Source organism: Calypte anna, chromosome 1, assembly GCF_003957555.1.
Source record: "Calypte anna isolate BGI_N300 chromosome 1, bCalAnn1_v1.p, whole genome shotgun sequence".
NCBI classification, from domain to species: Eukaryota; Metazoa; Chordata; class Aves; order Apodiformes; family Trochilidae; genus Calypte; species Calypte anna.
The window spans coordinates 86727116-86750346 of record NC_044244.1 but is presented as its reverse complement, the minus strand read 5'-3'; the positions used below and the strand labels follow the sequence as shown (position 1 = coordinate 86750346).

General features: G+C 44.9%; 1 protein-coding gene across 2 annotated transcripts; it reads left to right on the top strand.

The window, feature by feature from the left end:
* Window positions 1-151: 151 nt before the first annotated feature.
* On the top strand, window positions 152-12904 carry FOXM1 (forkhead box M1). 2 transcript variants are annotated; one of them, XM_030459357.1, is made up of 9 exons: window positions 152-238; window positions 1839-2435; window positions 3509-3657; window positions 7064-7279; window positions 7679-7807; window positions 8351-8395; window positions 9333-9411; window positions 10270-10451; window positions 11529-12904. In XM_030459357.1, exons 2-9 carry the CDS (start codon window positions 1886-1888, stop codon window positions 12576-12578), a joined length of 2400 nt encoding a protein of 799 aa, XP_030315217.1. In that variant the 5' UTR covers window positions 152-238; window positions 1839-1885; the 3' UTR covers window positions 12579-12904. The 2 variants fall into 2 exon arrangements, with proteins under 2 accessions (XP_030315217.1, XP_030315220.1); XM_030459360.1 differs by lacking the exons at window positions 152-238; window positions 3509-3657 and having other exon boundaries at window positions 2136-2435.
* Window positions 12905-23231: the final 10327 nt, after the last annotated feature.

The following is a 23231-nucleotide window of genomic DNA, read 5'->3' as shown; positions in this document are numbered from 1 at the left end:
GCGAAGACCCAACCCCTCTAGCGCTACCGGCACCGCCGCATCCGCCACCGCTTGGCCCAACCCGCCCCGCCCCCTGCTTCACCTCATTGGTCCAGGCGGGCACGTGATGCCAACGAGTCGCCGGGCGCCAAATTCAAACCGGGAAACTACCGCCCCTGCCACCGGCGGCGGCCCAGCCCGGAAGCGACGGGGTTGCCGCCTCCCTCCATACCCCTTGCCTGGCCTGCCCGGGGAGGTGGTGAGTCGCGACCTGCGGGCAGCCCCCACCGCCGTGCCTCCCCCCACCGCCGTGCCTCCCCCACCGCCGTGCCTCCCCCCACCGCCGTGCCTCCCCCCACCGCCGTGCCTCCCCGCTCCCCCGGTGCCTCCCCGCTCCCCCGGTGCCTCCCCGCTCCCCCGGTGCCTCCCCGCTCCCCCGGTGCCTCCCCGCTCCCCCGGTGCCTCCCCGCTCCGCCGTGCCTCCCCGCTCCCCGCTGCCTCCCTCTGGGACTGAAGGCCGGGGCCCGCTCCCCGTGAAGAGCGCAGGCCGGCCGGGAGGGAAATGCTTAGGCCCGAGTTGGGGCGGAGGAACGGGCGTGGCAGGGCTGGGGTTGGAATGGGTGAAGAAGGAGCTGGGAGACCTTTAGCGCTTCCCACCCTTACGTCCCCGGGACCGTGTGTAGGCAGGGTTGCTCCTGGGACTCAGTGGGGAGATCTGAGGTCTTCTTGGGAAGCAGCCCTTTCCCGGAGGGGAAGCAGCCTTTCTCCGGCTGGCTAAATATTGGTTATTCTTTTGGCGCTGACTTTACGGGAATCTCTCTCTAAGGGACGGGAGCAGATTGCGAAGGGCTGTGGCCCGGTGCTGCAGCCCGTCTCTAACAGTGAAGGTGTTTGTGGGGGGCCTCGGGCTGCCGGGTAGCACCTGACTGCAGGGCTCTGTGTTCCCTGCACCTGGAGCATCAGCTCCGTTTTGTATCTGCTGGACTCATTCTGGTTTGTTATCTACGCAGGTGATTCCTACTGAGAATCTTCTTGCTAACTAGCTGGCCCGGTCAAAACTAATGCTAAAAGCCTGTTTTTTTGCCGTTTGCTTCTATTCTGCCTGACATGACACTTATAAGAGGTGTTCTCAGAAGGGACACACTGCGTTTTACCCTGAAAGCAGTATCTCTGAATTTATAATCTCTGCTTTATAGTCTAAATTGTCTGTTGTCCAAAAGTTTGATATTTAAACTTCATGATATGCAGTAATTAATTTATCTAGTTCTTGGCAAATCTACAGAAGGAATGATTAAAGCATTTACCATACATTTGTTTTACAGCACCTACCTCCTGCTGCATGCATTGTGTGCCTTTGTAGTGATCAGGACGAGCTCTGCTTCCCCGATCTTGAACCATCTGTTAAAATTCCCTTTTCTCTTGGGCTTTGTGATCTACTGGCTACAGCAATGAGCTATAGTCAGGATTGCTATTTCTATGTTCCGACTTCTCTCCCTGGCAGCTTGCTGGCTGATTCTCTTTAAGTCACTTTATAGCCATGTCTTGGTCTCCCTTTCTGTAAGGCACGCATACACATTTTTCTCATGATTACATGCTCTCTAGCTCCCAACTTGGGATGCAGATCTGCTGATATCTTTTTGTCCTGCTTACATGAGGTGTGGATAAAGGAGATACTTAGCTACTTTCCAAAAGCCTCACCAACCTTATTAAATGCTTTCATTTTTTATTTTCCTTCCTTGTTCCTAGTTTTGCGGGAATTTGTTCCCAGTGGGCTCTGTGGGGAGCCCTTGGTGACTTGCTGCGCCTTTCCGAGATGTTCCTGCCCTCTGCACTCCTGTGTTGAATCTTTTGTTTTGCAGGATTTGTCCTTGTCCCTTTCAATGGCGAGTGACTGCACAGAACCATAATGAGGACGAGCCCTCGCAGGCCCTTAATTCTCAAGAGGCGGAAACTGACCCTCCCACAGAATGATCCACCCAGTACTTCAGCAAAAGATGAGAACACTGGTCAGGAGGAAAAAACTCCTAAGCAGGAGCACGACACAGAGGAGCAATGCAGCAACCAGCCCAGAGACAAAATTGCCCGTGGTCTGCAGAAATTCCCAGCAGGGATAAAGATAATTGACCATCCTACCATGCCCAATACGCAAGTGGTGGCCATCCCCACAGATGCTGATATCCAAAGTATCATAGAGGCACTAACAGCAAAAGGAAAAGAATGTGGCAAAAATGGGCCCAACAAGTTCATTCTCATTAGCAGCGGGGGCACATCCCGTTCAGTGGGTCCAACACCATCACAGCATCTCCCACCAGAGGAAAAACCCAGTGCAATCACCAAGGCTGCAGATGATCAAGAAAGAGACAAGAATGTTGCACAGACACCCGGTCTTGCAGGAGGGACAACAACCTGGCATTCAGGAGCTGGCTCTGCGGTTGGACAGGAACAAGAGAGCAACAGTATGTAATTTTTAATTTTTTTTCCTGACAGACAAAGAAATGTGAAGGGGACCAGTAGCTATAGTGTTTGGATCTTAGTATGCAACAATGAGAACTGTTCTCTAAATTAATTATTAGAATCAAATCCACAGGTATTTTTTAATCTACGCAGCTATGTGCATGTCATAAAATTTAAAGTATCTTAGTGGATATATTTTATGTGGAAGAAATGGCATATAGCAAAGCAGAATTTTAGTCCTGTGGGAAAAAAGAAGGACTGCCTTGAGGAAATAAAACCTATCAGAACAAAAGACTGGGTATCATTTAGCAAAAGGGTTATGGCTGAATTAAAGACTAATGAAGAATACTCTAGGCAGTGATAAAGCATAGAAGCCTAGAGCTTTGAAAAAGAGCTGGTTCCCATGCTTTTATAACTAAGTGTCCAGACCATTTCTTCCTTGTCTGTCTCATGAAGCTGTGGAATAAATGTTAGAAGTGGGATGAATTTATTTCAAGCACTGCTCAGATTGAATTTGGGTTTGTAACTTAAAATAACTATGTAGCTTTCGGAACTTAGTAAATGTTCCCACAGTATAGTACCGCCTGACAGGAACCCATGGACAGCTGCAATAGCTAGTATGCTACAACTATCCTCACCAGAAATAACAAAACTGTTTTCATTGCAGCAGTTCAAAAACCTGGAAATATCTGCGCTTCTGACTTGGGTTTTGTGCTAGATCTTTCAGTTGAATTTGTCACCATCTTCTTTGGCCTTTGCTTACAAGATTGATCCTTGAATGTGTATGTGTGCTTATTTTTAATTGAGTTCTTGGAATACTGGATCAGCATTGTCTTGTTTTGGTTGAGAGTAACAGACTGAATATTTGGTTTTAAGGCTACAGATTCACATGAGATGAGGAATTTAAGGCTTAATTCCTTCTGAAAGTAACTTTCGCGTTGCAATATCATCTTGTCCCTATCTTGAAGCAGAGCTACCTCTTTTAGAATTTTGACTACTGCCTTCTTTTGCACTTGAAAATGAAGAAGAGGGTTACTTGTGAGTAAGCAGAGCTATGGGCTTGTTATCCCAACAGGCAATGGTGGGACAATGAACTCTGTGTTGGACAACAGTCTCACTAACATCCAGTGGCTGGGTAAGATGAGATCTGATGGGCTTGGTCCCTGTTCTGTGAAGTCAGACACAGAGAAAGAGAACCAGATGCCTATGCAGGAAAAAATCAAGGTAAGTAGAAGCTGAAAACCAGAGTGTGTGTTAAAACTTTTGACAGGGAAGTAATCCATGTGGAAGAAGACTTGCAAGAACTGGGCATCACCATCCCTCAGTAACACAAGTTGGGCCTTTACTGGTTTGAATACCATAGAATCATAAAGGTTGGAAAACACCTCTAAGATAATCAAGTCCCACCTGTCTACCCTACAACCCGTAACCACTAAAACATCCACTGTAGCACCTCATCTACCCATCTTCTGAACACCTCCAGGGATAACAACTCCACCACCTTCCTGCATAACCTGTTCCTTCACCACCCCTTCAGTGAAGAAATTTTTCCTAATATCCCTCCTGAACCTCCCTTGACACAGCTTAAACCCATTACCTCTTTTCCTATCACTGGTCCCTAGGGAGATAAGGCTAACACCTGCCTCACTAACACCTCCTTTCAGGTAGCTGCAGAAAGCAATGAGGTCTCCCCTCAGACTCCTGCAGGCTGAGCAGCCCCAGCACCTTCAGCCTCTCCTTGTATGACCTGTTCTCCAGACTCCTGATCAGCCTCGTTCCCCTTCTCTGCACCCTCTCCAGAACCTCCATCTCCTTCCTATACTCTGGAAGGTGCCCAAAATTGCACACAGTCCTTGAGGTGCAGCCTCACTAAGGCTGAGTACAAGGACAAGGCCACCTCCCTGTCCCTGCTGTCACCCTGTGCCTGATAGAGGCCAGGATGGTGTTGGGCTCTTTGGCTACCTGGGCACACTGCTGGCTCGTGGTCAGGTGGCTGTCAATAGACACCCCTGGGTCCCTTTCTGCTGGGCAGCTCTCCAGCCACTCCTCCCCAGGCCCTGTAGTGCTGCTGGGGGTTGTTGTGGCCAAAGGGCAGCACCCAACATGGAGCTGGGCTGATTCTTGTACTGTTGGCCTTGGCCTGTTGCTAGAACCTGTGCAGATCCCTCTGCAGAGCCTCCCTACCCTCAGGCAGATGGACACCTCCACCCAGCTCAATGCTGTCTGCAGACTTACCAAGGGTGCCCTCCATCCCCTCATCCAAATCATCAATGAAGATGCTAAACAGGAGCAGCCCCAGCACTGAGCCCTGGGGAACTCCATTGCCTTCTGGATTTAACTCTACTGACCACAATTTTCTTTGGATAATGCCATCCAACCAGTTTTTTATCCATTAAAGTGTGTGTACATCCAAGCCATGAGCAGCCACCATTCTGCAGGAGAATGCTGCTGGAAAACTGAGTCAGAGGCCTTGCTAAAGTCAAGGTAGACAAGATCCACAGCCCTTCCCTCATCCAATAATCACAGATGGAGATCAGGTTAGTAAGACAGGACCTGCCCTTCATGAAGCCATGCTTACTGGGCATGATCACCTGGTTGTTCTCTATGTACCCCATAATGGCACTCAGAATGATCTCCATCAGCTTCCCTGGTATTGAGGTCAGACTGACAGGCCTGTAATTTCCTGAATCATCCTTCTGTCTGTTCTTATACATGGGGAATATGTTGGCAGTTTTCCAGTCTTCTGGTATCTCTCCTGTGAGCTAGGACTTCTGATAAATGATGGAAAGTGGCTTGGTGAGCACCCCTGCCAGTTCTTTCCGCACTCTTGTCTGTATCCTATCCAGCACCATAGATTTGTGTACATCCATGTGGTGCAGCAGGTCAACAACCATCTTCTCCTGGATTATGGGGGGATCGCTCTGCTCCTGGTCCCTGTCCCCTAATTAGGTGCTGGATTCCCTCAATGTAATTGCTCCTGCTACTAAAGACTGCAATGAAGAAATCATTAAACACCTCAGCCTTTTCCTCATCTTTTGTCACCATGATCCCTCCATGTCTATTGGGTCATAGAGGGTCTCTCTGCTCTTTCTTTTGTTGTTAATATATTTATAAAACTTTTCTTGATATCCTTAACCATTCAGGCCAGATTAATTCCCAGTTAGGCTTTGGACTTTCTAATTCCCTCCCTGCACAGCCTCACAGCATTTTTGTAGTCTTAATGAGTGGCCTGCTCCTTCCTCCAAAGGCCATAAATTCTTTTTTTCTCCTTGAGAGCCAGCCAAAGCTCCCTGTTCAGCCAGGCTGGTCTTCTGTACTGCTGGCTTGCCTTACAGCTCATGGGGATGGGCTGCTCCTGTGCTTTCAAGACTTCCTCCTTAAGGAGCACTCAGCCCCCCTGGACTCCTATATCCTTCAGAAGAGATTTCCAAAGGATTCTGGCCATCAGACTTCTGAAGACGGTAACGTTTGCCCTTTGGAAGTCCAAGGTATCAGTTTTTCTACCCACCCTTCTGGCATCTCTAAGAATGGACAACTCTAACAATTCATGGTCGGTGTTCTGCATATACTACATACTGGCACTCAGGATGCCCAAGACAGCCTCCAGCCCTCACATCTCTCCTACCAGCCCTTCCCTATTCACAAAGAGCATGTCTAGCAGGGCACCTTGCCTGCTTGGTTCACTCACCAGCTCTGATAGGGAGTTATCTTCAACACATTCCAGGAGCCTCTGTGACTGTCCCCTCTCTGCTGTGTTGTAATTCCAGCATATGTCAGGGAAGTTGAAGTTCCCCTCGATAACAAGGGCAAAAGATCATGACATTTCACTCAGGCATTTCATCCATCTCATCTGCCCTCATTGGGAGGTCTTTAGCAGACTCCCAATGCAATATCAGCTTTGTTGGCCTTACCCATAATCCTGACCCGAATAGACTCTACCTTGGCATCATTAGAGGTCTAGTTCTAGACATTCATAATAATACCTAAAATACAGGGACATCCCATTGCCTCTGTTTCCTTGTCTATCCATTCTGAAGAGCTGGTAGCTATCAACTGTGGCACTCCAGTTGTGTGAGGTATCCCACCATGTTTCTCTGATAGCTGTCATAGCTGTTCTGCTTCATCATGACTTCCAGCTCTCCTTGTTTGTTGCCTGTGCTGCCTGTGTTGGTATAGATGCCCTTTAGATCAGTTAATGATCTTGACACCTTTCTGTTGGCATGGTGACCGTAATTCCCCCCTGGGCCTCCTGAGCCATTTTGATGCTTTCCAAATCATTGATAACCTTCGCCTTTTTGTTTCCCGCTATATCCCTATCCCCCATCTCAAGTGAAGCGGCTAGTGAGTCTTCTCTAGCATACTGTCCTACAAACCCTGCTATGGATTCCTCAGATTTATTTTTGACAGTCTAAAATTTACTTTCTTCCCCCTTTGAATCTAATCTAAAGCCCTGCCAGTGAGCCCCACTAGCTCCTGCCCTGGGACAATTTTCCTGCTCTGGGATAATTGCAATGCCTTTGACGCTAGTAGGCCTGGTGCCTTGTAAAGCAGAACCTGAATGGTCCAGATCTGTTCCATGATGCTTCTTGTCATCTTTGTGAGCACTCATATCAATCGTTCTGTCTCTCAGACTGAAGAAGATTCTGCTGCTGCTGCTATTCCTACCACCACCTCCTCCTCCTCATGGCAGGATTCAGTATCGGAACGTCCTCCTTACTCCTACATGGCCATGATCCAGTTTGCCATCAACAGCACAGAGAAGAAGCGTATGACTCTGAAGGACATCTATACCTGGATTGAGGATCATTTCCCATATTTTAAACATGTGGCTAAGCCAGGCTGGAAGGTAAATAGCAGACCCTCAAGTTGTTGTAGGCCATAGGGTGATACTATACTAAGCATTCTGGATGAAAATGACAAGTTGTTCCCCAGCTTGCAGAGCAAGATGGAAATTTAAACCCCAAATACCCTCTCATTTCAGATGTTCCCTGTTTCACCTTGTATCTCTTTCCTCATTTCAAAAATGATAAGGTGTTTGATCATTGGAGCAAGAATAGGGATCTCAAGAGTGAATAGAACGAGAGACTGAACAGTGTGTTGGCTAGTTATGCGGTGAATATGAAGGCCCACGTTGTCTTCAATTTGGAACGTGGTCCTTCTGCCAGGGGAGTCAAGTCTTAGGTAGGACCTGCTGTGCTGAAAGCAAGACTACTGCTTTTCAACCTCTTCTTCTTTCCTTTCCCAGAACTCCATTCGGCACAACTTGTCTCTCCATGATATGTTTGTCCGTGAGACATCTGCTAATGGTAAAATCTCGTTCTGGACTATTCACCCTGATGCGAACCGTTACCTAACATTGGACCAGGTATTTAAGGTGAGTGCCTCATGCAAATAAAATGGGACCAGCTATCCAGCTCTTAAATGCACTTAGGCAGATGCACCTGATTTTAACAGGAAAGTTAAGCTGCTTTGATGCCAGCTTTTTTATAGAAGCTGGAGTCAGTATTTCTCTTGACAATTAGACAAGCTTTGTATTTTAAATAGAAGGTGCTGTCACCATGTGTATGAACTGGATCTTCTGTGGAATATGTTAATCCTTCAGATGGCGTTCCAAATTTAATAGTGAGCTTGTTCAGTCTCCTTCCAGGGGCCTGATTCAAAGCTTTTCAGTGAAGTTGACCAGGAGTTCCTTCTGTTTGAGTAGACAGTCCTAAGATGGAATTGCTCTATCCAAGCTAGGAATTTTAGGAAGTACCATTCTGTGGGAGTAACAGAGTTGGTGTTTAGATTCCTGTTTTCTGCATCAGATTGATGCTTGTTTGCTCAGATTATACAACATTTCAATGTCCCATTTGTTCCCCCTTTGGTTGATAATGTCATCTTATTTTTCTCCCTCTCAATGCCTTGCTACCATCAGCCGCTGGACTTGGGGTCACCAACATCGCCTGAGCACTCTGAATCAGTAAGACTTACCCTCTGGTTTGGGGCTTGGGCTTCCATACTCCTCTTGCCAGTCACTGAAGGAAAGGACAAGAGGCTTGGGGAGGGGGACTGGTTCGCTGCTGCACCTAGTCATACAGATCCATGCACACCCAGAGTCAAAGAGTCAAGCCACAGTTTAATTGCCTTCAGATGATATTTTGCTCCCTCTATAGCTGGTAGAGCTGTACAGCTTGAGCAACTGGAAGTCTGGTGCTGAGGTAGGCTGCACTGAGCACCAAATGGCATCAAAGAACAAACCCAGACAGAGACTTCTGGTAAAGTCCTCATCTCCATGGCAGCAGTTCCAATCTGTGCTGGGGTTCTGATCCAGAGAGAATACGATCTCTCTGTGGTCCTTTTTCATTTTGGAACCCAGCTGTGACTCTCAGAAGGATGAAGCTGTTTTGCTGGGTCTTTTGCGTTCAGCAGTTTTGACAATGACAGATTTGCAAGCAGCGAAACACTTTGCTGACACAGCTACAGCCCTGGCCTTCCTTTGATCTGCTTAGATTTCTGATTCCTCTGTGTTGTCTCTGCTATTCCACTTGAACATCTATCTGGTCTATAGTGTATATAGAGTTCCAGTATAAAATAAAGCTGTCCTATTCACTTTTCTTCAGGCACTGAGGACACTAAAACCAGGTCACTTTTGCAGTAGCCTGCAGCTGAAGCAGCTCTGTCACACCATCTCTTTTTCTACACAGCTTTTGGTTGGCAGCTGGCTTTGAGGTGGCATGGTTGCAAAAGAACAACTGGCACAGAGCCAGCATGGGTGCTGGATGAAAACAGCTGCTCTCACTGTATTAGTGCAGCACAGGCTTCTGGATTCATGGTTCTCAATGAGGCAGCAAAATAACATGGATTCTTCTCTTTAAATCTCTTTTCTCCTCATCTTTCATATTTCACAACGACTGCAGCACCAAAAGCGGTATCTTCCTGATCCTCAGAAGAACATGGGAAGCAACAGCAGCAGCAAAACTGAACCCCAGAGTGCACGTGAGTGTCTGCATCTACTTAGGCCACAAGAGAATCAGAGTCATCATGGCTGGAAAGGACCTCTGATCACGGAGTCCAATCATATACACCTTCAACAAGCAAAAGACCCAAAACCCTTGCAATCTTGGCCACTAGAGCATGCCCTGAAGTGCCACACCTACAATATAATAATATTTCTTAAATACCTTCAGGGATGGTGATTCATCCACCTCCCTGGGCAGGCTGTTCCAGTGCCTGACCACTCTTTCAGTAAAGGAATTCTTCTTAATATCTAATCTAAACCTCCCCTGCTGCAACTTCACACCATTTCCTCTGGTCTTGTCATTATTCACTTGGGAAAAGAGGCCAAATCCCACCTCCTTTCAGGTAGCTGTAGAGGGCAGTGAAGTCTCCACTCAGCCTCCTCTTCTCCAAACTAAACATGACCTGTTCCTCATATGCCTTGTTCTTCTCTTCAGTCCCTTAAATCTGGGGAACTCTCCCAGCTTCCCTTAGGATTGAAAGTGGAATTTGTTATCCAGGTTTGCCAGCTTTTAAGTTTCCTACTGTCAAGTTTGGAGCTGAAGGCAGTATTGCTGTGTCTGAAAGAGGATGTGATGGGCAGATGGACAGAACTGGGTAATCAAATGGTGTGAGAGCCTCAGCTTGAGGGGTAGGATCTGTATAAAGGACTGTTTTCTTGTTCATCAGGCCTTCTGGCTTTGAATTTATATCCTCAAAATTAGCAGACAAGCCAGGTGAGTCTAAGTCTGATGTTTATTTTGGGGTATTTAGAAGGACTTTCTCTTAGATAGCTGGGTTTCAAGAGGCAGTAGATGAAGGGCAAGAGGCTAGCAAGTCCATTCTTTTCTCTTTCAGGACGAAGGATGAAGCCTTTGCTTCCTCGCATCAACTCCTACTTGGTTCCAATCCAGTTTCCTTTGAGCCAACCTCTTGTCTTGCAGCCTTCTATGAAGGTTCCTCTCTCCATGGCACAGGTAGCATCCCTCAACAGCTCAGAGACTTTCCAGAGCAGCAAGCGTGTGCGCATTGCTCCAAAGGTTGGTTTGTTTCTTTGTTTTGGGTTTTTTTTTTTCAGGATTTGGATTTGGTTTTGGTTGGCTGATTGGTGGGGGTTTTTTTGGTTGCTGTGTTTTGGGTGGTTTTTTTTTTCTACATCTCTTGTCTTTTATGGACCCTGTTCTTTTGTATGGTTTCTTTGTGCATCTGTACTAGGTTCTCTGAAACTATAATCTCATATTAAGGAATTAGCCAGTGACAATGCTTGCTGTCCTGTTACAGGGTGACTATTAACTGCAAATTGACTTGGTATAAGGATATTACTATATTTCACTAGAGGAAGGGACTCTGGATTGGTCAAGACAGTTTTTTTCTACTGCCAGGATGTGAAGAACTAGGAATGAGAGAAATTGCTTTGTTCTATCCCCTTTTTGGTAGCTCTGAAGAGAAATGTGGCACAGGGAACTTCTTCTGGAAGCACATTTATTTGTACCTAGTCTCTTCACAGAGCTTTTCAGTACCTGCTATTTGCTAATATTTTAGAGTTCCCAGTTATTCTGGGCTCAAGCAAAACAGCTATTAAATCTTTTTCCTGGTGTCTCACTGACTGTTCTTGAATGCTTAGATGTTGCAAAGCTTTATCATCTTCCATCTGTCTAACCATACTGCTGCTTTGTGTTCTCTCCTACTATGATTTATCTTTCCCCTCTGTTCTTTTTCCTTTGATAACCTCAATTTTTTTCTTTTCATTTTTCGTTGGTTTCTGGGAAAGCTGCCTCATTCCTTTTGTTGCTTCACATGTAGATAGTATAAGAAGGATTCAAAGGTGTTATACTTTTCCAGAAATATTCAGTTCTCCTTCTGCTTATATTCCTGGAAGTGATCTGAAGGGCATTAGCTGAAACTCTTTCTGTGTTCTTTAGGCTTCTTTGTATCAATATCATGCAGAGATCAAGCTCTTATCTGTTGCTATAGTTTCTGCTTTCTGAAGATCCTCCTCTTACCTGTTCCACTGTCCTTAATTGCCAGGATTTCTTTTCTTCCTTCCAGTACCATTTGGGTTTTGGTTGGGTAAGATCCCTGCTTACTGACCACATATAACTTCTGTTTCTTTGTAGATGTCACTCTCTACAGAAGAGTCCTCCTCTTTACCCGTGGCTGCTGTCAAGGAGGAGAATCAATGTGATGAAGGGTTATTTTCCCCAACACATTCCCTAAGGGAGAGCAGCTCCCAGCCTGGTGAGGAATCAGCCTCTTTCCCTGAGACTGTCTGTATAAAGGAGGAAGAAGGCTCTCAGCTGGATGACTGGCTGTCCCCATTTGCCTCCACCCTAACTGTAAGGGATGAGACAGGCTTGTTCCTCCCAGTGTCATACACAAATGAGAAGAAACAATTCACCCTGCTGAAGTCTCCATCTAAGGGTGTTTCTGATACCTTAGTGATAAAGAGGCGGGAAAGACGGGACATGGGCAGATCCAGAAGGAAACAACGCCTGGCACTGCCTTGCTCAGAGGAGCCTGTCCTTGTTTTGCCAGAAAGCCATGGCTTTGACTCTTTCCAGTCAGGGGCAGACCCCCTCTTCCTGCAGGAAAGCCAGCCTGCTGAGAATGTGTCACAGCTCAGCTGCTTGCAGGGAGAAGAGGGGCCCTTTGAAACACCAGTCAAGGAGATGTTCAGCAAATTGCCAGTTTCTTCCACTCCCAGCAAACTGTCAGCAACTACTAGCCCTCCACTGGGGGTCCTTGACCCCTGGAAGTCTACATCCTTAGCCAAAGGAAGTCACGAGCTGGACTTCAGTCCAGTTAGAAACCTTCAGTTGCCTTTCATACCCCAGGAGAACCAGGACTTGCTGGGCTTTAACAGCACACCCCCTAGAAATCCCCTCTTCGAGTCCCCTCGGGAGCTGCTCAATACAGAATCCAGTGACATGGTACATGTCCCTATCACAAGCTCTCCAGCTTTTACTCATGAGTCTACTAAGCAATCATCTGTTGAACCACCAGTCTCTGGCCTCACTGAAAACAGATCACTCATGGAAGGCCTAATCCTGGACACCATGAATGACAGTCTGAGCAAAATCCTTCTAGACATTAGCTTTCCTGGTCTTGAGGATGAAAACTTAGGAGCAGATATTAGTTGGTCTCAGCTCATACCTGAACTGAAGTAAACTGGCCTGAGATATGAATGTGCCTTGTTCTGACGTTTCAGAAAGCACTCTACTCTTCTGAGATCTGTTCACATAGTCTAAGAAGACTCTGCTTTTGACTAATTCTCACATCCATGGGAGCAGAGTGCATTAATGACTCCTGCTAAGCTGGGAGACAGTCCCATTGGCTGCTATGAGCTCCCTCTATAAGCTGCAATAGAGTACTTCTGTGGAACAAGAGAGAACCTCTCTAACCTTGTGCTAGAGATGAGTCTTTACTGTTCTCCTATTACTTAATATTTTCTGTGTAGTTTCAATGGCTGTAAATACTGTACATTTCTTAAATTAGCCCTTAATTATTATAATATTATTATTCTCATAGGGTTATGGGAATATTTGGGCTGGTAAAGGGTTTGACTTAGAGTAATGTCCATATATCCCATACCTCCTGTATTATTCTACCCTAGATGAGAGTTCAAAATACTCTTTTCACTTTGACTTCAGAAACGTATTTGTCTAGGCTGTTCTGAAGGTTGCTGTGGCAAAGATCTGAAAAATTAACTCAAGTTGAATGAAAACAAGTTATCTGTATTGCAGCATAAAATCTTGATTTGTCTTCCTTTTCCCAGACTAGAATGTAGAAGAACTTGGATAATCTATATAGCTCTTCTGGTTCAAGAGTCCTGTTATTATTTATCTAGAATACTAAGTAGAGTCACAGTTGCAGTAAGGTGGAGTTCTATTGAATGGTTAAAATTGCCTTCATCAGTTGAAAATATAAAAAAGGACATATAAATGGATGCTCATATTTGTGCTGAAAAGTGACTCTAGAAACAAGATGTGCTTCTCTTAGTGCAATAGGACAACTCATCCAGATTCTCCAGAACTCTGGTCAAAAGAGCAAATTACAGAATCTCAATGTCAGGGGTTGTAAGAGAACTCTGAGGATCACTGAGTCCTACCCCCCTGCCAGAGCAGGACCAAAACTAGGGCAGAACACTCAAGAATGCGTCCAGATGGGTCTTGAAAGTCTCCAGAGAAGGAGACTCCACAACCTCTCTGGGGAGCCTGTTCCAGGGCTTTGTAATCCTTACAGTAAAGAAATTCTTCCTTATGTTGATGTGGAATGTCCTGTGCTCTATCTTGAATCCATTGCCCCTTGTCCTATCACAGGGCACAAATGAGGGAAGAGGTTGTCCCTTCCTTCTTGACACCCAACCCTCATAAATTTACACACATTCATTAGATCTCCTCTCAATCTCCTCTCCAGACTAAAAAGCCCCAGCTCTCTCAACCTTCCATCATAAGGCAGGCCTTCCAGTCCCTTAGCCACCCTCATAGCTCTCCACTGTACTCTCCCAATTAAATCCCTGTCCCTCTTGAACTGGGCAGCCCAGAACTGGATGCAGTACTCCAGGTGAGGTCTCACTAGGGCAGAATAGAGAGGAAGGAGAACCTCCCCCCATCTGCTGGACAAACTCTTTTTACTGCACCCCAGGATACCACTTGCCTTCTTGGCCACAAGGACACACTGCTGTCCCATGGATAATTTGTTGACCACCAGGACTCCAAGGCCCTTCTCTATGGGGCTGCTCTTTAGGAGATCATCTCCTAACCTGTACTGATGCATTTTGTTATTCCCACCCAGGTGCAGGACTCTGCACTTGTTCTCGTTGCACCTCATTAGATTCTCCTTGGCCCATCTCCTCAGTCTGTCCAAATCTTGCTGAATGGGCACAGAGCCTTCAGGTGAATCAGGCAGTCCTCCCAGATCTGTATCATCAGCAGACTTGCTGAGAAGACACTGTCCCATCATCAAGGTCATTGATAAAGATGTTGAACAGGACTGGACTCAGCACTGATCCCTGGGGAACTCCACTGGTCACAGGTCTCCAGGAGGACTCTGAGCCATTGATCACCACTCTTTGGGCTCTATTGTGTAGCCAGGTCTTAATCCACTTCACTGTCCATTCTTCTATCCCACACTTCCTGAACTTGCTCAAGAGTATATTATGGGAAACTGTGTCAAAAGCCTTGCTAAGGACAAGGTAGACAACATCCACTGCTCTCCCTGCATCTCCCCATTCAGTCACAACATCCCAGAAAGCTCTCAGCTTAGTCAAGTATGATTTTCCCTTAGTAAATCCATGGTGACTACTCCTGAGAACCTTCTTTTCTTCCATGTGCTTAGAGATGACCTCCAGAATGAGCTGCTCCATCATTTTTCCAGGGATGGAGGTGAGGCTGGCTGGTCTGTAATTGCCTGGATCTTCTTTCTTGCCCTTTTTGAAGACTGGAGTGACATTGGCTTTCCTCCAGTCCTCAGGCACCTCTCCTGTTTGCCATGATCCCTCAAGAATGAAGGAGAGTGGTAGGGTGATAACATTAGCCTGGTCTCTCTTCACTCTTGGCTGCATCTCATCAGGGCCCATGGACTTGTGTATATTAAATTTGCAAAACTGATCTCTAACTCAGTCGTCACTGACCAGTGGAGAGTCTTTCCTCCTCCAGGCTTTTTCTCTTTTTTTGCAGTGGAAAAAGACCTCATTCTTCTGCTTACAGACAAATGATGGCTCATGTATCTGCATATTGAATAAATCTTCTGTGGGAACACAGCCAACTATTGTATTTACTGCTTTCAGAAATGTACTCAAGCTGGCCAATATCAGGGACAACTGATTTTGTCTGTTGTGCCTGTTTTCTGTCATCACTAAGTAAGTGATTCAGTATTCCTCAGGCCATGCTGGCCATGCCACATCAGAATTGGTTGCTCAAGCCCTTGCTTCCCATGTTTTTTATTGCTCTTCACAGGTAAATTCTGACTTTACAAGTCAGAAATGTTCTTACTTAGTCTAAAACATCAGAACACCACCAGCAGACTAGTTTCTGTATTTTGTAAATGCAAAACAAGTCTCAAAAGTATTTGTTTCTGTCTTTCCCTATAAACACAAATCCACACTTAGATGTGTGTGATTTTCAGAATTTCAATTCTCTTGTGTGCTTATTAGAGGTTATTTGCACTTAGAAAAATGTTTCAAGCATTTTGTGTTGATTATTACGCCAGGTTTTTTTAGGTAGGAATATTGGACACCCTGAGCTGCAGTTCTGTCTGTCGAGCACAGGTGATTGCTCAGTTTGAGGCAAGCAGTGAAAAATATTTTGCTAGGCTGCCATGCAAATTTCAGACCAGAAGATTTTTTTCAGTGATTAGAAGATGAAGCTCCATAATTTCTGATCGAGCCTCAAGGTTTTCTTGCCTCTAAACAGGCAATAAGAAAGCTTTAGGACTAAGAACTCACTGTTGGGTGCCAGTAGCCTCTGAAGTGTATTTTGTCTAGGATTGTTTTGCAAAATACTGCCTATGAGGGCAGGAGGGTTGATTCTTTCTTCTCTGTAAATATATAATCTCCTCTAATAATGGGTTTATGTCCTTCAGCCTGGATTGAAACCATAATTCTCCAGTCAGAAAATCATAACACAAAACCAGTCATCGAAGTTATACATATATTCAGGAAAACCATATACCTAGATCTAGGCCTTGGAGGAAGAAGGCAGATGGAAGGCAAGATCACAGTCATGAGGCTGCAGGAGAGGCCCATTTTGTGGCACACTTTCTACTAGTACATGTTAGGCAGCTGTCAACACTCTACTTGGGTTTCTCAAGACATCCTATCCCCCTTTGAACTCACTTCTGGCTCTTGAGAGGGTGTGTGCACACACCTGACATCCAAAAGCTAGCTATCTAAGGGTCATGTCTCCAGCAAATCATGAAATGTTCTTCTCCTTGGGATGATGAGATGGTTTCAATTCCAGGTGTCCGTGGACAAATCCCTTGCTGTCCCTGTCAGCTGAGGTGCTTTGATGGCCACCTCACACTGTATTTTGAATGTCGACAGACAAGTTCCCCTCCTGCTAAGTATTCCAGTGGGAATCCCTCTAGAGGATAATTATATCAAAAACGGTGGGGAAACAACAACAAAAAAAGCCTGTTAAAGAGTCCTACCTACTGGTCCCACAGCAGATATCCCAGTGTTTTGCCCAACCTCATTGAAAGCCCAAGAACTCATCACAACCCTCAGCAAAACTACTTTATTTGTCGCCATCTGTGTTTGCCTGACATTATGCCTGCATAATTTTCTTAATTTTTTTAATTAATTTAATTTTTTAATTAATTTTCTTAATGTCTTGTTACATTCACCACTATAAAGTTGTACAAAAAGCTATAAAGCCATCACATCAGTGCCTGGGTGCACGCATCTTGCTGTTTTAAAATTCTGAGCCTTGGCTTCTCCTTCCGTTCTTTCCCTGCTGACATTTACATTTCACTATTTATGTGAATTAGTTGTTGCAGCTTTTAAACTATGAAGAGAAGTTTTTGAATGTGGAAAACATGGATACTTGCACATATAGCAGTAAGAAGTTTCATATCCCGATTGTCACAAAGGTAAAAGGACACTTTTTATCTCAGGCCTAGCCCACAGAACACCTGCAAGATTAAATGTGATCAGGTGTTAGAAGGCATGAAGCAGAGAAGGGGGAGCTATGCCTCTAATCCCTCAGGAAGCCAGCTGTTTGTCATTCAAATAGAGTTTGTGGCTGGAGGTCATTGCTTAGGTGTCCTATATTTGAGCAACTGGACTGTTGAAGAATGTCATTGCTCAGGACTGAAATGACAGTCAAGTAAGCTAGCTGCAGCTTGAGTACTTTGTACTATTAGGGAGGTGCTAGATGTATATGCAGTGAAGTGACAGTGGGAATGGTGAAACTGGGTCTGCAGGGGATTAGTACCTTGTTTTAAAAATGTCGTGAGCCAAGGGCAAGGACAGCAAAATGGTGGAGCTGCCAGGCAGAAGTAACATTGTGTGAGGAACAAATCCAGCAGCATTCTTTTGGACCATATGAAGTGTAGGAGACCAAACAAAAGGACAGTTGGTTGAGCAGGACAGAAATCAGCTTGAATGTACTGCAGAGAAGTTCTTGAACACGAGCCCATCTTCTGCTCCATTATGCAAAAAACATATTTTCAGTGCTCAGAGCTGAGCACTGACACCTCTCTCAGCCCCTGTTCTGCAGGAATTAGCTGTGTCAAAGAAAGACAGAGAAGCACAACTGTCCAAGAACAGAACACACTGAACTGTCCTTCCCTTTGGACAGATAGAACCTCGAAGCAGCAAGAACCAGCTTGCTGTCACCCTCTGTTTAGTGCAGTCCAGCTGAACTCCCACTGAAGGGCTGCTAAGCCTGGTTGGGCCCCCAGTCCTCGTCTCCATTATCAGGAGACAGCATTGAGACTCACTTTGAGGAAGAACATTTGCCTTCTGTTAGAAGATGGTGAAAAAAATACTAGGAGACTGTTGCAAGACAAACCTCTCTTAGGGCACAGCACTCCAAGGTCCAACAGGTGTTCCAGCAGAAGTACACAAAAGGTGCCCTGAGTTGGTTGCCCTCAGGATTGGTTAGTCTGGCTCGGTGCTACTGCTCCAGATTCAAGTAACCCCTCTGCTGGCTTGCTCAGGACTGAGCTGAGGTTGTGTCTCAGGTCTCACCTTTTATTGGCCCCCTCATCCTGCTCATGCGCAGTGGGTGCCCACCCTAATCAGGCACAGGTGGGCTTAACACAAGCTCATGCCCACTACCTGGTAATTAGTGGCACCTGGTTGCCTCATTGCCTCATTTCAGTACAGGAGATCACACCAGACAGACCAGAAGGCAACAGGGCACAGCACCTTATATATGAGCATACACGGAAGTTTAGGGAGTTTGGGGCACCATGAACAGGGGACTCAGGTGGAAGCACATAGATAGTTGCATCATAGGACAGAAAGTCCACCCCCCTGGCTCTTGGCACAGATAGAACAGGCAAGACAAGGGCATTGTCCAAGAATAAAGATTATTGATAACCTTCACCAGAAAATACATGCTTTTGTTATGCCTCTGCTTTAAACAGAACATTGGGCATTTTTCTGTAGGAAAAAGCCATGGTTTTTTGCCAGTTTCTCCCTCTGCAAGCCTCTTCAGTGTGTAACTGTACAATGTGAAACCAGAGGTTCTCTGGAAATTGTACAAGACCATCTACTGCCTTTTCCTGTGTGTGTGCAGGTGAAGGGCTTACAACTAGCCCCAGCTGAAATGGCTCCAATGCCCTGTCTGCAGTAGCTCTGCCACAAACCTTACTGCTGATGTGGAGTGCTCACTTGAAACTTCAGTCTGGATTGGGAGTAAGATGGGACATATCAAGTCATGCTTACTCAGCAAGGGACAGCAACAAAGCAGTTTGAGTGTTGTCAGAAACAGCATTTCTGAAAGATCTATGGTTGTAATCAGGCAAAAGGCTTGGCTGTCAGATGACAGAAATAGCAGAAGGGAAAGTAAATTGTAAGGAACAACAAGGAACATGGCTAAGGCTTTGTGGATAAAGATTTTACTTCAGACATTTGGGATAGAGTGGTCTCAAGTTGGCAAGCAAACAGGAAGTCTGTGTAGCACAGGGAGTTGTAACTGGGCAAAGAACTAAAGTGTTTTATGTTCAAGAACAAAGCAATGGCACAGGCTCAGAACATAGATGGATACAGAGGGATATAATTGACTAGAAGGCAGGTATCCCCTGTCCCTCTGTAGGCTCTGTATTTGGATTACAATATAGAGGTGTGATCCCATAGGTAGTGGATGCCTGTGTCAGTCCTCCTTCCTCTTCTCTTGAACCTATTGTAGCTCAAGAGCACTTAGGCACAGGTTCTTCACATCCTTCATGTAGCACTCCTTAGGTCTTCACCAAGTAATGTGTAGGAGCATCCCAAGATTGTCCATGAGTTCTGATAACACCTTCTAGCCAGTGCAGTAGAACATTCATTTAAGCTGTAATTTTAAAAGGATTTGAAACACAAAAATCTACAGAAAGCCACCAAGTGCTGTAAATTCTCTGCTCCTCTGAAAATTGTGCTCCATGCCTGGCAAGTAATGTTACAGATGCCAAGGGGAAGGTAATTCCACCCCACCAGCTGAGTGTTGCTCCTCCTATTTGGTTTTGTCAGCTGAAAAGGGCTGGAATCCCCCTGACTTAAGGTCAGTAAAGATGAGTACCACCTTTTCACTTTGGCAGTTTTTCTGGTGAAGGAAGAACTCAAGTCCTTCTCCATATGGAAGAAAGAGACCCTATTTTACAATCTAACTTTTTTGTGTGTGAGTTTGCCAGACCTTCATTTCTACCAGAGGGTAGTCTAGCTCTAAACAAAGGTGGAAATTTATTTTTTAGTAAAATACTTGACTTTTCCTTTCCAATATGTTACAGATTCAGAGAGAAAAACGACACAGTTGAAAAATGTGAACTTGCTCCTGAACAGAAATAGCTTCCCTCCACCCCTCCCTTTTTCCAGCAGAGCTGAGCTACAGTTGGATAAAAAGATACTCAGGGTGTAACAAAGAATTAGCTGCCTGAGATAAAGAAGAAAGTGCCCTGCCTCAGACTCAGTCTGCTTTCTTGCTTTGATACACGCAGAGTTTTAGAAAATAAAGGCCATGAATCTGCATTGCTGATGCAGTTCAAATGACACTTTTGTCCTTGAGTTTCAGTTACAACTTTTTTTGCAAAAATAAAGAGGATAAATACCCTGATACACAGTTTACCATGACAGGCAAAAGATCAAGCAAAGCAGATGCTTATTCCACACCCATATCGCAAATTATTTATCCTCCCTGTTTCCTTTTTTTTTTCTCCTTTTTTTTTTCTTTTTCATTCTTTTTTTTATTTTTTAAACTCTATTTAAAACCAGAAACATTTAATGGCATTATTAAATGGAGAGGAGGTTGTTGCCAATGGAGCCTTTGTTTATTTAGTAATGTAACTTGTAGAAGGCATATTTGGTTATACTAATAAGTGGTTGCAAACAAGACATGGGTCCATCAGAAACAGGACTGTTTGGAAAATAGGCCATTCTTCCAATAGGACAAAACCTTCTCATCTTCACTGAACATCAGAAGAATATCTTACTGTTGCTGACATTTTCTATAGAATATCTTCTTTTTTTCTAGTAAGAATATAGTATCTTTTCTTAGTGTACTGTATTCTTCCACGTTGTATGTATTTTTCCTTAAATTTTAATAAAGGCAAAGTTTTGGATGATATCAGTACTCAACAGGCCAGAATATCGCATCTCAACTCAACACTTTTCTCATGAAATAACATGTTAGATAAGGTACATATTTTATTCTGAATTCTAAGATCATATGTTTGTCTGAACACAAAGTTATTTTGGATTGTGTAGTGGTGTGAAATTCCAACTGTAATTTCCATTCTGTATATTTTATTTTTTTAAGCTCTGAAATACTTGCCCAAGGGGCAGTTATATGACTTGCAGTAGAAGCTGTCATGAACTGTCAACATGCATTTTCCACTATAGGCTTCACTTTAGAAAAACTTTAGTATGGGGCAGTTTTGCCTGATTAGTTGTTATACACAGAGAGGCACCTAGAGGACAAATAGCTTCAGGCATTATCAAGTCAAGAAATCAGGCAAGGGGAAGAGGAGACCTGCATAGTTGAGCAAGAAGCTTCTGGAAAAGCTTAAGTGGAAGAAGGAGGTTTACAGTATGTGGAAGTAGGGACTTACTTTCGGGGAAGATTACAAGAACACTGCCAGAGTATGTAAGGATGAAACAAAAACAAACAACAAAGCCGCATGGGAATTGAACCTGGCAAGGGATGTCAAGGTCAACAGTGGGGGGGGTTAAGTATATTGGGGGCAGAAGGAAAAACTAGAGAAAATGTCCCATTGTTGAATGAGGAAGGTGCCATGACAACAGAGGACTGCTCAAGCAAGCCATCAGTAGTCCCGGACTTTGGAGAAGTCCCAGACTCCAGAGAAAGTCTGGAGGAAGGAAGACTTCCCCTTGGCTGAGAAGGATCAGGTTAGAGATCAATTAAATAAACAAGTCTGTAGGTCCTGGTGGAATAAACCTATTAGTGCTGAGGGAGCTGGCAGATATCACTGCTTGGGCCACTCTCCATCATCCTGGAAAACAGGCAAGGTGCCTGAGGATTGGAGGGAAGCCAGCGTCACTCCAGTCTTCAAAAATGCAAGAAGCTTCCTTACCTAGGAAACTACAGGCCAGTCAGCCTCACCTCCATGCCTGGAAAAAGGATGCATACCTTTAAAAATTTAGCTAGCAAGTACTGATGCTTGAATTGCTGTATTTCTAAATAAAAGTCTACCTGAACAAGAGATTATAGGTGGGCTGCAACATCCTTTAGAGTGGCTGAATCCCTGTCCCAAAACTGAGTGTGGGTGTCTGAGTAGACCTGCTACAGGTAGACCTGCTCCAGTCAAGGTACTCACAGAGCATCACACTGCACAAGAAACATGTGACAGGGATAAATATACACGGCTTAGATGTGTATACTGACAAATATACCTGGTTAAAGGGATTATGGTTAATGCCAGCAAGTTATGCTGCTGACTGATGAAGAATTTGTCTGATTGCAGCTGCTGTAAGATCACAGAATTCACAGAAATCGAAGAAAGTTAGGGGTTGGAAGGGACCACAAAAGATTATCTAATCCATCCTCCCTGCCAGAGCAGGGTCACCCACAGGAGGTCACATAGGAATGTGTCCAGGTGGGGTTTGAAGTCTCCAGAGAAGGAGACTCCACAACCTCCCTGGGCAGGCTGTGCCAGTGCTCTGTCACCCTCACAATGATAAAAGTTTTTCCCTGTATTTGAGCTGTTTCTGAATAGCTCCATTAGACATCCTATAAGAATTTCTGGATGAAAGGTGAAGAATAGTGAGGTATTATGGGTTATGATTCTTGTATGTGGTTACGTCAAAGAAGGAAACTAATTTTGCAGTGTATAGAGGACTGCGATTTTTTTTTTTTTAAATAAATCAATTTTATTTTTCTAGCACAGGCTGCTGGTGACTCATACACTATTTTACAGGGCCTGCAAAAATCACTGGGAAAACCTTTACCGGGAAATAAAAAAAACTACTGGGAATAAACTTTAAAATTGTGGTCTGAGTGTACATTATAAAACCTTTAAAAGTATCCATTCTGCAAAATCACTGAAAGCATCTAACCTACTTAGTAAATGGGCCCTGTTTAGGAAGAACAGGATGGGAAAAGTAATAGCTGCATAAAAAGCCCCCAGTGACCTAGAACCCAGCATGCCTCTGAAGAGTGTAGATTAGATAATATCTTACCTGACTCTACCTCCATCAAAATGCTAGCGGGTTTTGCCAGACCTGGGAACTAACAGAACGCAGGATATAAAGACTTAAGTGACCTGCTCTGTAAAGTAGAAGGGATGAAGGAGAGGAGAAAGATTTTAAAAAAGGTTTGAATAATTCTCCCCTTTGAGGCAGTTGGAGGGAAATATTTTGTGAGTTTGGGGCACTAATTAGGTCAGACCCTAAAGCAAGAGTACTCAAGCACAGAGTACTCTGGCACAGCTGCAAGGCAAACCACTTTTGATGGGGCTTTGCCAAACTGCAGGCCACAAACAAATAATAAAAGGTAGCTAGGTGCAAGGAGAAACTGGGATTAAAAACTCTAAGTGCTCTCTCCTCCTCATGCCTATGTGAACATCCACAATGGGAGACACCCTTACCAGGAATTGCCTAACTCTGCCCATAGGTTTAAAAGCAGGGACTGTAGAAGACCTGGTCCCAAGATGTTCTATTC